Source organism: Balaenoptera borealis, assembly GCF_965194805.1.
Source record: "Balaenoptera borealis genome assembly, chromosome: 11".
Lineage (NCBI taxonomy): Eukaryota > Metazoa > Chordata > Mammalia > Artiodactyla > Balaenopteridae > Balaenoptera > Balaenoptera borealis.
Window position 1 is genome coordinate 43,042,748 of NC_138868.1, and position 13,247 is coordinate 43,055,994.

General features: G+C 49.5%; 1 protein-coding gene across 10 annotated transcripts in view; it reads right to left on the reverse strand.

The window, feature by feature from the left end:
* FAR1 (fatty acyl-CoA reductase 1) overlaps positions 1–13,247 on the reverse strand; it is a 118,917-nt gene that overhangs the window by 13,403 nt on the left and 92,267 nt on the right. The window contains exon 15 of one of the 10 annotated variants that reach the window (XM_082341525.1): positions 492–762. The exons of 4 other annotated variants lie outside the window; for them this stretch is intronic. In XM_082341525.1, the coding sequence (XP_082197651.1) occupies positions 492–762 (271 nt within the window). Of the gene's footprint in view, positions 1–491; positions 763–3,418; positions 3,549–5,705; positions 5,787–7,714; positions 12,485–12,635; positions 12,743–13,247 lie in introns of those variants that run through there. 5 more of the 10 variants (XM_082341527.1, XM_082341529.1, XM_082341513.1 and 2 more) reach the window with 5 other exon arrangements.

Consider the following 13,247-nt stretch of genomic DNA (forward strand, 5'->3'; position numbering starts at 1 on the left):
CAGTGGGGGGGACATGTACCGCTATTTGAAGACCCATGGCCGTATGACAGAGGCGGAGGCCCGAGGCCCGTTCCAGCAGCTGGTCTCCGCCCTGCAGCACTGCCACCGGAGGGGCATCGTGCACCGAGACCTGAAGCCACTGAGCCTCCTCTTTGATTCCAACATGAATATCAAACTTACAGACTTTGGCCTCAGCAACAAGCGTGATGACATTGTCCAACTGGACACGATCTGCGGCACACACCCTTATGCTGCCCTGGAACTCCTCCTGGGGCAGAGCTACAGCGGCCCTGCGGTGGACGTGTGGAGCTTGGGAGTAGTGCTGTACACCATGGTAACTGGGTCCCAGCCCTTTGTGGGAAAAGACTTCCAGGAGCTGCGGAAGCAAATCCTACAAGGGCAATACCCCATCCCACCTTATCTGTCTGTGAAGATAAGGGATCTGTTACAAAAAATGATTGCCCTCAACCCCAGTGACAGAGGCACCTTACCTGACCTCATGAGGCATCCATGGGTCAACATGGGCCAGAAGGAGCCACTCCAGCCACCCTGTGAAGAGGACCTGGAGGAGACAATGGTGAGGACTCCGGGCTTGACTTGCGACCAGATCCAGGACACTGGGACAGGCAGTGTGATCTCCAAGAAACCCAAGGTGGAGGTCTCCATCATAACTCTGAAGCCCTTCTCTTGCGGGGACCTCTGTGGCAGTGAACTTGAGGCTTCTCCGAGCCCTGTGGTGTCCTCCCTGCAAACCAGGTGGCTCTACCACAGAAAAAATGTGCAGCTGCAGGAAGACCAGCAGGCAGGGCAGAAGACCGGTGAGTCTGCCTGTCCCCCACCCAGCCTGGAGGCGAGGACTGCCACCCCCAGCCCAGCCCCCCAGTGTGGCACTGGGACATCCACCTCCAGCAGCAGCAGCAGGATTGGAGCCCCAGAGGGAAGCAGCTGCCCCCTGGGTGTGTCCAACACTGGAAGGTCCTCCCACGCTGGGCAGCCTGAGAGTGTGTCCTCATCCACTGTCTCTGGCCAGAGCCAGAAAAAGCAAGGGGTGGCTGGGAGAATCTGGAACTTTATTTTGAAACATCTTTGTTGCAAGCTGCCCAGCATGAGGCGTCATAATAAAGTGAGCCCATGTGAACCCCATGGATGACCGAGGCAGGAAGGTCAGGCCGCCGCGCTCCCTGGGGCCCGGTGCAGGGGAAGAGGAGTGTGTTCTCTGCACGGCCTTCAGAAGCATCGTATCCAAGACCCTGGCCAGCTCAGAGGATGGTCCGGAGCAGCCCGGGCGACCGAAAGCGAGGCCACCGTGGCTGCAGGTCTGCCCCTCAACCCCCACCTGGGTGAAACTTGAGAGACTGGACTGTCATTCCTGGGGCACGTCTCCCCTCCCCTGCTCTTCTGTCTTCCGTGTTGGTGGGGGAGGGGGATAGTTCTTGTTCCAAGAACTCCTTGGTTCTTCCAATTCTAGTTAATAAACTTGATGCTCCAGAAAAAAAATATATATATATTTAGCCTAATATGTGCCAGGCATTGTGTTGGTTCCAAACCAAATTGTATATTTACCTTAAAACAAACCTAATAGTAGAACTGGCACATCTAGAAGACGCATTTTTCCTTCTGTATTATGCTTTTTACCTTCTGTATGAGATTTTACTATTGGAAGAACTAGTATTTACCATTAACATTAAAACACACACACACACACCCCAAAACCTTAGCAACTTCTGCCTAAACATCATAACACCCTGCAACCTTCCTGCTTTCAAATGTCATTCACTCTTTTTTTTTTTCAAATGTCATTCACTCTTAAAATCATGGTTGGATAAGCTGTCCCTCCAGTGAGTAATTACTGAGCGTGATCTGGGTCCAGACATATGCTAAAAAAAAAGCAGTGTAAAAATAACTCTGTCCCAGGAGAGCTTATACCCCAGTTGGAAGGACGAGACATATACCTAAAATAACAACATTCCCCTAAAAGGGACACTCAGTAGGGCTACCTTCCTGGCCCCCTTGTGCAGGGATGAGGCCTCGTGACTAGTTTGGTGTCACTTTCAGGACAAACATTTAATTGTCCTTGCAAGGCTCTCAGATTCTCTTTCCCTCTGGCACAATGACCGGCACCACTTGAGTTACGGCAGCTCCATCATTGTGGGTCTCTGAGTGTCTGCCATGAGCAGAGCCCTCTGCCAACCTGTGATGAATACGAATTGGGAACGAGAAATAAACCTGTTTTTGTTTGAAGCCATCATGTGTTGGAGGTTGTTTATTACCACAGCATAACCTGGGTTATTCTGACTGAAACACTAAAGGGACGAAATGGTCAAACTTCTAGAGCACTTTAGAGCATAAGGAAGGACATTAAAGAACTGAGACTAGCAAATGCAGTGATTCTTTTTAAAAGAGTGTTCCGAAACTACAGGCTGCCAAGCTTGGTGTTGACTCTCTACAAGAGTCTGGAAGGAATAAGTACTGTGAAGAGATTGGTCTGTGAGCACTTAGGAAAAAAGCAGAGACCATAAGGAGTCAATGTGGTTTAAAGACAATCACAACCAACTAATTTTCATTTGCTTTGCAGACAGATTTTATATCAGTCTGGGTCTTGGCAGGTAACAGTGTACACATATTAGGATGGTTTAAAAGAGAGTCTTATAAAGGGACTATACACAAAGATGAGCAGGATGTAGGAAAACCACAGGGAATAGTACAGTACCCCGGGCTAGAACAGTGGGGATGTTACCACCCAAGCCTGAAGGAGTGAGAGTGAGAGGGCAAACCTAGAAGCAGAGTGACTGTCTACAGGGCCACACCACTTGGCCAGCTCAAGTAATCTTGAATTAAGGGACCTGGAGAATAAATATCCCAACTCGTCCTTCTCTTTCCCTTCAATTTCTTGCCTCCATTGGCCAACCCCAACTGGAAATCCAACCAGAGGTCAAAGGAGCCATTGATGCAGTCCAGTGAAGTCAGCCTCCTGGGCACAGAACAGGCTAGAGAAGGGTGGAGTGCAGATCTGGAGGGGCAAATAGAAGATATCCAGCTGAGGAATATTAGGGAAATTAAATATACATAACGTATCTGGACTTGAATGAGGTATTTGACAAAGGTTGTTGGGAATTTCTTAAAGAAGCAATATTGGCCACACCCTCTTCTGTGTGGCCACAGCTCTGTGCACGTGTACCCCAGAGTGGATAGTGGTAACTGTAGTTTTATCTTCTCAGCATGCTTCCCCAGCTCACTTCTGGCAATAGCACCCTCATTCCCAAGGAAACTTACCCCCAGTCCTTGTGTTTTGGATGTGGTCAATTACCACATCTTGTTTACACCTAATCCCCAACTCCAAAGGGCGGACACCTGAGTCAGTCAAACCAGAATCTTAAGAACATGCCGGCTGACACTAGCAAGAAAGATGCTATCTTACCTTCAGGTTACAGTGCTAGAAAGCTGCAAGTTTGGAGCAATGGACAGCCATCTTCTGTAGCTTGGCAGGAGACGTCACTTACAGTAAGAAAGTTTGTGATCATCACACAAAGAGAAGCAGAAAAAAAAATCTAAGATTAAAAAAAGACATACTATTGTCTGAGTTTCTGGATTAAACTGTTCCTGAGGTAAGTCACCACTAAATTTCTCACTTATATGATCTACTCCATTACCATTTCCACTTTTGCTAGTTTGAGCTGGATTTCTTTTGCTTACATCAGAGATCTCTGATTAATCTACCTGTTTTACAAAGCTTCCAACTTAACCTCAGTATTATCAATAGTTATTTATTAAAATACATTTTAACCCAAATAATAAAGGCTAGTATGTGATAATAGCAACTACTACTGTGGAGTGCTCCCTAAATGTTCATGGGATGAATGATCATCACCAAAGTAAAAAAGCCTTGTCAAAAGACAGGGCAGGACCCAGCTGAGGCTACGTAGTCCTGTGTCCCTCTCTAGGAATTTCAGTTCCTGCTTGCCCTACCTCCCCATATAACGTCTGCCACTGGTGGAGAAGCCACAGAAGGAAAAGAAGGTAATGGTCAGTTTCTTCCCTCTTCCTTGCTCCACTGCCTTCCACTTGTTCAAGCTGCCATGTTGGGCCTTCTTTCAGGTCACATATGGGAAGAGCAGGAGATCTGAGGAAAAGGGCAAGGTCCTCCATAGATAACGTTTTAACACAGGTTTGGGACACTCTGGGTGGGAGGTATCAACATCTTGGCTCCTTCTCCCATGGAGGACTTCTGTGGGTTTCTCAAAAACTCCCTTCAGTGGGGCTCTCTCACTGCACCATCCTCAGCTGTGAGTGACACCAACTCTGGCTGGCTGCTCACACCTGGCCCCTCCATCCCTGCTCCTTTGGTGCATTCCACGCAGCCTTTCTGTCCTGGCATGAGGTCCTCTGGGCTGGCTCCTTCAAGGTGACTAATGTCCCATGGAGAACATGCCCCTTTGCCCTGCTGTAAGCACGGCTCACCTTATTCACTCTGCAGCCCTCTCTCCCTCCTCTGACATCAGGGTCAACCCCAGCCAGGCTCATTCCTTGGCTTCTCCCGGCACTAGTCAGGCATTAGCTTCTGTACTGCATAGAAGCTTCCCTTACTTGGTTCAAATTGGAGAAAGGGAACAGCCCTCCTCTCCTCCATGAGTAAGGGAATGAAATCACACAGCACTCCAACAACTCTTTTCAAAGAAATTCTCACTCCCCAGTTCTCTTCCTCCAATCCCCTAGCTCCTCTTACAAATGGTCTAGACATGGATAGGGGTGGGCTAAGACTCACAAGCTGGCTTGGAGACTTCCAGTGAGCAAGGTCTTTCTGGATGGTGAAATTCCTTTCTTCAGAACCACACCACCCAACATGGCAGCTGCTAGCCTTGTATGACTATTGAGCACTTGAAGTATGGTTGGTCCAAAGTGGGATGAACTATGTCACCAAGACACCAGTTTTCAAAGACTTAGTATGAATAAAAGATTGTAAAATATCTCATTAATATTTTTATATTAATTAGATGTCGAAATAATATTTTTGGTGTATTGCATGAATTTACTATCTCATTAAAATTGATTTCACCACTTTGTCCTTTTTTAAAACGTGGCTACTGGAAATTTTTAATTACATATACAGCTCACGTTATATTTCTATTGGATAGCACTGCTTTAAAATGCATGGGCACATGGCTTTAGGGCCTGGTCCAAACTCTGAGATAGGAAAAGTCCCATTCAAGAGGCTGTTATGCGATGTTTGCAAATCCCTTAGACCGCTGCCTGGCACATATTAAGCACTCAGTTATTAGGACAGAGGAGAGAATGGAGGTGGAAGAAGAGATGTTATTTTTATAGTAGTAGCTGGTGTTGTTAATGATATTAATCTCCCTTTACTTATCTGAAAAATAAGAATAATAATTTAAGCTCTGCCGACTTCCCAAGGTTGCAACGCGCTTTGCGTGAAATAGTGTGTATGAAATAAAAGCTCTTTAAACTGTAAACAGCTGCATAAACAGTGGTTGCCACAGTGATAATAATCATGATGGTTGCCGTAATATCCTGGCTTATGCCAGGAGCGCCTCCGTAACTGGGCCTCAGGAGCCCAGGCTGGGGTTGGGCTGGCCGCGGGCCCAGCCGCTCTTTCCATTGCATCAAAGCGAGCGCTGGGTCGCCGCCAGGTGGCAGTGGAAGCCCAGCTGCAGTCCCGCCGGGTCTCCTGGAGCGCGCCCCGCCCTGCCTGGGAAGACGCGGCGCTACTCCGAGGCACCCAGGGTGAAGCACCTTTTGCATCTCGAGCTTGATGGTGGGCACTGTGAGGACTACAAAAAAAGCTTCTAAGATGTGGTCCAGCCTTCAGGGGCTGCAGGTTAACGAAGGAAATCGACCTCCAAACAACCCGTCCAATAGTGGAGATCCCAGCAGGGTCAGAGGGAAGGACTGACTGTAGCTGTGACTTGGCCTGCGGGGGAATTAGGAGGAGCTTCCAGCGATGTGACATTTGAGCTTGGTTCTCATGAAGGAGGGCTTCTGTAGGTGGAGAAGTGGGGGTGGGAGGGACATTCCAGGCAGAGGCTCAGGCAAGTGCAAAGAGCACCTGGTGCATTTGGAAAAGGGGGAGGGAATTTGGAAATGAATGGTAAAGGGGTGGGTGCTACGGACATTTAGTGAGTGGAGGCCAGTGAAGTGAAATGTCCTGAACCATGCAGGACAGTCCTGTATTATGAAGACATGTCCTGCCTGAAATGGCAGTAGCAGCCCCATTGAGAAACTGAGAGTCTGGGTGGGGAAGGAAAGCTTGAGTGTGAGATGTAAGTGAAAAGATAAATTAGGGCCAAATCATAAACGGCCTCATGGCTAGATGATGGGCTTTGGGCCCTCCTGCAGGTGACACAGAGCCACTGAATTCCTTCTCGCCTGCAGGGAACGGCTCCCACCATTTCTAAAGCCAGCAGGCATCCCTGCAGGCCTCTGTGGGGAGGTGCTGTGATGGATGTGCTCACACGGTGCCCAGGTATGCTCCCTAGGCTACCCCCCTCCCCCACGGCTCTTGCCCAGATTCCCAGTCGTCCTGTTCCTGGCCCCAGAATGATGCCGTCCTCCCTTTGAAACTCCAGACTAAGTGTGGATACAAACAGGCAATTAAAAAACATTTGCCAAATTGAATTCACTTCCAAGACCTGGTACACCAGCTCAGTGAAAGTAAACCCTTGTTCCATGTTGCTCGTGTATATTTCAGTTGGCTAAAGTGGCACCACTGGATTGTCAGAATATTTGCTCTGAGCCTGTACAAGGGCTTTCATCCCAGGAGGAGGCCAGAGACCTTGCTCTGCCAGCTCGCCTGTAATGATGGTAAGAGCTAGCATTTATTAAGCAAGCTACTCTGAGTCAGGCGTTGTCCCAGTACGTTACATAAAATGGTCACAGTTCATCGTCACAGTGACTCATTTTGCACTCAGGTTAGAAAACTGAGGCTAGGAGAAGTAAATGAGTTGCCTAAGGTGCCCAAGTGGAGAACCAGGCCTTGAACCCAGAGCTTTCTGACTCTAAAGGCCTTTGCCCTTTCCCCTACACCGCCCTGTTCCTCTCAGTCACAAGGGAATGGTGGTTTCTTGAAAGGGAGGAAAGGGCCCAAAGCCAGGTAACCCCCAGGCTGTGAAGACAGGCATGCTCTTTCAGCCGCCTGGCAGGACAGGTCTGCAGAGCACTACAGGGGGTTCCGTGCACGATGGTGCGAGGGCTCCATGCCCACTACTGTCCGGGCCCTCGCTCAGCTCAGAATAGGGCCAGGAGAGCTGCGGAGTGGAAGCAGGAAGGGGAGTAGAGCTTGGGCAGGGTGTTCTCTTCCAGGGCTGCCCAAAGTTGCCTCAGCCAATTCCTCGCTTTGGGCTGGCGCCTTGGCTGCACAGGGATGTACTGATCTAGCCACCTTTACACAGGGAAGAGGAGCCAGAGCCTGTGGAGGCAGCACCTCATGGAAGCACTCCTCTCTCCCCAGGGCACCATAAAGGCCCACAGCTCACTGTCCCCAGAGCCAATGCACAAGCCAGATCCACCACTGGGTGTTTTTCTTTGCATCCTCCTGGGTGAGGGTCAAGTCTCTCACTATCAGAGGGCTATTATCCTGCCTGAAGAAACAAGAGAAAATTGCCATTGGGACTGGCCTGGGCAGGGCTGCTATGGCCTCCTTAAATCCCTTGGATTTCGGGCAAGGAATCAATAGAAGAGTCTTTTCATCCATCCATCCAACCATCCATCCATTTATCATCTGCTATGTCCAGGCACTGTGCTTAGCCTCAGGGAGTGAAAAAGGAATAAGAATAGTCCAGTCCTTAGATTTTGGGGGTCCAGTATGGGGAGACTGAAAATATAAACTCAATGTCCCCAGTCCTCAGCAGCTTATGAATACAGATGGGGGCTCATGCATTCAAATAACTCACTCAGAGACTTTAATTCCCTACAAAGAGTCCCTGAAATATTTCTTGAAGTTTCCAAGGAGTGTTTGACCTATAATCACGAATCAACCCATCAGTTTAACCAACACTTAACCCCTACCCTATAGCTCGCCCTGGTTCTCTCTTGTCAATGTCCTGTGTCCTCACAGCTGCACAAGGGAGCCTTTCCACACCCAGAAATGACAGTGCCATTTCCAGGAAAGCCATGGCTACTCCAACAGAGCCGCCACAAGACCATAAAATCTTCTACGCAAAGCAGAGGAAGGTCTTGCTTACTTTGGGTGGACTTGAGCTCCACTCCCAACCCTTTGTCTGGGAGCCCACGTGGAAGTCACGACCTGTGCAACCATACAAGGTAGGGCTGGGTGCCAAAGATGCTCCCCAAACCTCTAGGCCTCAGGGTGCCAGACTGATACTGGTCCATGCTGAGGAGAGAACAGCCTCTCCTTACATTTGCATCGTACTTTGTCACCTGGGGGCCAACTAATGCTGCTAGAGCCCAGAGCTGCACAAGGTTTATGACTCACTCTCACCAGGACTCACATTTCAAGGGGCTTGGCAGAGAATAAATGCCTCTCTGCACAGCCCCAAATGTCCTCCTATCTCCCATCTTTCTCTCAGTCATCCAATTGTCCAATCTCACACTCAGTACTTCCCCCTAAACTACCCTCATGCATACCAGCTCTTGCCAGTAGAATCCAAGGGCTGTCCAGTCCACCAATTCTGACTCCCATTCTAGGCTCACTTAGAACACTCTTTTGCATAAGTAACTATAGTGCCATGGTGACACAAGCTATCATAGGTGCAAGCTCAGAGAAGGGGCATGTAAATCAGATGCGTGTCTTGGAGAAGGAACATCAGAATTGAGCGTTAAATAAGGAGTAGGGAAAGTGAAAGGGGAAATATAAGGAGAACAGATTCCAGACAGAAAGAACAGCATGAACAAAGTTACAGAGGCATCAGCTTGTTGTTGCTGGAGTGTAAAATGCAAGGCATGGAGGGAGAAGGGAAGCTGGAGGAGTCGACAGGAGCCGGATCAGAGATGGTTTCATAGACTACATTGAGGAGATTGTACTTTAAGGGAGCCATTGAAGGTGTCTAGCAGAGGAGTGAGATGATCAGCTGTGTGCTTTGGGAGATTGTTCTGATTACACAGAATGAGTTTCAGGAGCGTCAGAGAGGAGGCGGTGACTCTACTAGGGGGCTATTGGAGTGACTGGAGTAAGAGGAGATAAGGACCAGAGTAGAGCAGTGGTAATGGAGGAGAGAAAGGAAGAGGGGGAGGAGGAGGGGTGGGGGGCGGGGGACTGAGGCAAGTGCACCAGTAGAGGAGCAAGGATGACTCCCAGGTGCTTGGCTTGGGCAACCACATGTACTGAGTGACCAGGACAGATAACACAGGAGACATGACTAAGATAACACAGGAGAAGGGAGAACTGGAAGGTGGGAAGATGACCAGCTCCTTTTTGAAAATGTCTATGTATGTCTATCCTCAAGGGGTGACAGGTGGTCTCTGGAAATGTGGATCTGAAACTCAGGAGAGGTATCTGAGCTGAGGATACAGACTTGGAATCACTAGAGGGGAACTCATGCTTGTGGATGGGTCACTGCCAGGGAGCACTTGAAGGAGAGAAGAGTACTGAAGACAGAGCTTGTGTAAAGAGAAGGGGAAAAAAAGGAAAGCAATGTCAATAAAGGAGACTGGGGACACCCAGGATACATCTGTGTTAGGGAAAGCCAAGGGAGGGGAGAGATCAAGGAGAATGGAGTGGCCAACTGTGCCAACTGGTACAGCAAGGTCAAAGGAGATAAGGACTTGCGGACAAGGATCCGTTGGATGTGACTAGCCTGAGCACAGTGTGCTGAAGTGTGGGTGGCAGGGAGGGAGCCGAGATAGAAAAGCAAGAAAGAACTGCTCTTTCAAGATTGGAAGTGACAGGAGAGAAACAAGAAGGCAGCAGTGTGAAAAGGAGCCAGTGGAGAGTCTCTGCCTCTTGATGGGGTACATCTGAGCAGGTGGCTAGGGAAGAGGAAAGGAAGCAGGGGGAGCGAGAGGTTAGAAAGAATCATGGAGAGGTAAGTGTCCTGGAACAGTCAAGGCAGGAAGGGCACCTGAGGACAGGGGTGGGCCTGGCCTTGACCTGAGACCCAGGGAAGGGCGGCAGCGCTGAGCAGTGAGTCTGTAAGTAGAAGGGTTCATGCCTGAAGGTCTGTGATTTGGGGGAAAGGAGTCTGGACTGCATGTGGGAACTTGCAGAGAGTGAAGAGAGCACTAAATGACCACAACAGGAAGTGGGCAAAGCAGCCCACCAGGGATGCTCAGAAGAGTCATGCTTTGTTTGTATTTTCCCCTGCAGCCTAGGTGCAAGAGAATTTGCCCCAGCAGAAAACAACAGCTTGAGCATTCGTGCTAATCCTTTTTCTTCTTTGGCTTTTCTCCAAAAGGCAAGTATCTTGCGAAACCTTCAGCTGTCTTTTTCTTGCCATAGATGCAGCATGTGCCAGGGCTTTGAGGGAAGGCCTAAATTACCCAGAAATAATATTACTGCTGAAGTTTCTAAAAGGCCTCCCTCAGGCCTTCAGGTCCGCTTCCTTAGGCCCCGGTCAGGCAACGCCTATTGGAATATTGGCTGCAGGGCTCCAGACCTTCTGAAGGCCGTTTTTCCTCACAGCCTGACTGGATCTGCCTGGGTGAGAAGGTGACGTAAGCAGGTATGTTTTGGATATGAGAGCTGTGTCTCTGCAGCAGGCAGAGGATATATTTCCAGGTTGAAGAATACTGTAGGAGAGTTTTGAGCTTGCTTCAAGCTCCCCAAACAGCAGAGGCCTGAGAAACGATGGCTGCAGCCCTAGGTACACCCAGGGCATCTTCCTCCACCTCCCCTCTGTTAGCTGAAGTCCTCAGCAGAGGGCCATCATCAGCCAAGTGAGGCTGGTGCCCATTTCAGGGCTGGTCTTCCTGTTTCTCATTCACCGTGACTTTCTCTCTTTGAAGATCAGCCTCCTCCTAGGTCAGCCCTGGGTCAGGGAGAAGGCAGCAGGAGCACGAAGGAGAGGGTAAGGGACCACCATGTAAGCTCGTCTGAGAAAGAACATTTAGAAACAGGACCCTCAACCCCAGAAGGAAGCTGACCTTCTGCCTCCACTGTCTGAATCTGTGCCCCTCCCAGCTGTCACAGTCACTATTGGTGCCCCTCACCCCACTCCACTCCTACGTCCACCCAGCCTGTTTCCTCCCCCCTCATTTCTGGATTCACTACACTTTCTTCAGTTCCTCAAAGCTCAGCTGCACCCTGTGCCCAGACACCTCAGGGCTCGGGCCCAGCAGGATTGCCACAGAGCCCAGGCTCTATTTCTCCTGTGCCACCCCAGGCACCCCAGACCCAGGCCTGACCCTTTTATGGCAGCTATTGCCAGCCCAGCCCTGTCATGGCCTCATGGCTGCTACTTTCCCATGTGGGCTGACCTCTCAGTGCCTCCCATTTGCCTTGACACTGGCTTCTGGGCCCAGAAGCAGTGGGACAACTGACTAGCTGAGGCCCTCCTGCTGTGCATCCAATCATCTGCCCAGGTCACACTGAGGGCTGCTATGCTCTTTGTGATGTCACCCCCACTGACTCTGGGTTCCTTGAGGATAGAGAAGGTGTCATAGCCACAGTTACATTGCCAACACATGTCTAAGAATCTGGCAGAGGGAACATTTGTGGGTGGACCCGTGGAAAGACGGACAGATGGGTGGATAAATGGATCAATGCCTGCTGCAGTCCCTGCCATGACTTTACCCCAGTGAGGCTCCATGACAGTCCAGTTCTCACTACTTCCTGGTATTTCAAAGGATGAGCCCAGTTGGCTCCAGAATTTCTATTTAGAAGGAGCTTAGGAGTAGCAATCAGGTTGGGAAGATTGGCAAGGGGATTTGTCTTAAAGTTGCATTTCCATAGCAAGCACTTTTTTTGTGTGGTAGACATGGAGGTTTACCACCACAGTCCCCTTCGAGGGAGGACTTGCTGCTCAGCTGCAGGAAGCATGGTCAGCAGACAGCCTTTGATGTCAGCTCCTACAGGGTCTGCCTCAGCTGAAGAGTTGCCATGTCCAAAATCATGCCCTCACCGGGGCAGTCCCTATCTGGTGACTGAGGGAGGTGGGGTATCTAGGCTTAGCCATTTTGGCTTGATGCAAGACATCTAACAGGCAATGCTGACTCCTGGGCTCCCTGCTGGAGGGCTGAGGCTCTATCAGCCTCCAACACAGTTTGATTTCCACCTCTACCAATTTCACAGGTGTTAATCCCTAACAAACAGCTTGATCCCAGAACCCCAACCCAGAGTCTGTTCTCCAAAACCCAAACTGCCACATTTTTTAAAATTTAAAGATAAATACAAATATCAATATTTTCTAAACTTCTTGTATTCAAGCTTTTCATACATTTGAGAAAAATCATCCCTACTGAAGAATACTAAGTGGTGGTTCCAGGGTGTTAGTGGAGATGATGGAGAAGCTGAAGGTCCTCCAGTCCTCCCTTTTCACCACACTGACATCTGGTAGAGCTTTCTGGTTTGGAAGCCCTGTGTGTACAGACAAACTCAGCAAGGAGTACGTCAGGGACAGGGATCTAGGTGCCCCAGGCGGATCTAGGGGGAGAAAGGGAGCTGCAGATTTCTTCCTGGATATCAGGCACCTCCCTAATCAGATGGCCAGAAACAGTAGCAAGATCACCTGCTTCTCTCTCAGGAGGGACTTCCAGAGCCTTGGGGAGCCCAGGATTGAGGGTGGTCTTCCTAGGTGGAGGAAACACAGAGCAGAGTCTGGAGCTGCTGAGGTGCCTGGAAATTGAGAGTCAGGATATCAGAGAGGAGGGAGCTGCACAGGGAAGGAGCTCCTGCAACCTGCGTATGAACCCCCTTGGGTCTCTGACCAAATACTAACCTGTAGATGCAAAGAGCAAGATACCACAGGTCTGTCAGAAAGGAATTATCCATTGGGGTCGGTATAAGCTAAATGAGGATTCTGAAGGTTGCACAGTGCTGAGATATTGGTGTTCCAACTAGCCAGAATAAAGTGACACCCCAGGCATTCAGTGGAGAGCTCAGAAGGGCCATATCTTAGAAGTAGGTTTGCTCTGGCCTTAGAATAAGGGCTACTCTAGTCCCACCCTAATAAAGCCTAAAACCAAGTCCCAGTTGGATCAAACTGATGTGCCAATACATTAACTACCTAAAAGAACAAAAAAACAACACTCTTTGCGGAAAGAAAACAAATCCAGACTGTCAATAATGTAATATCCACATGGCTCAGCAAGCAATAACAATCATTAGACCTGGAAAGGAG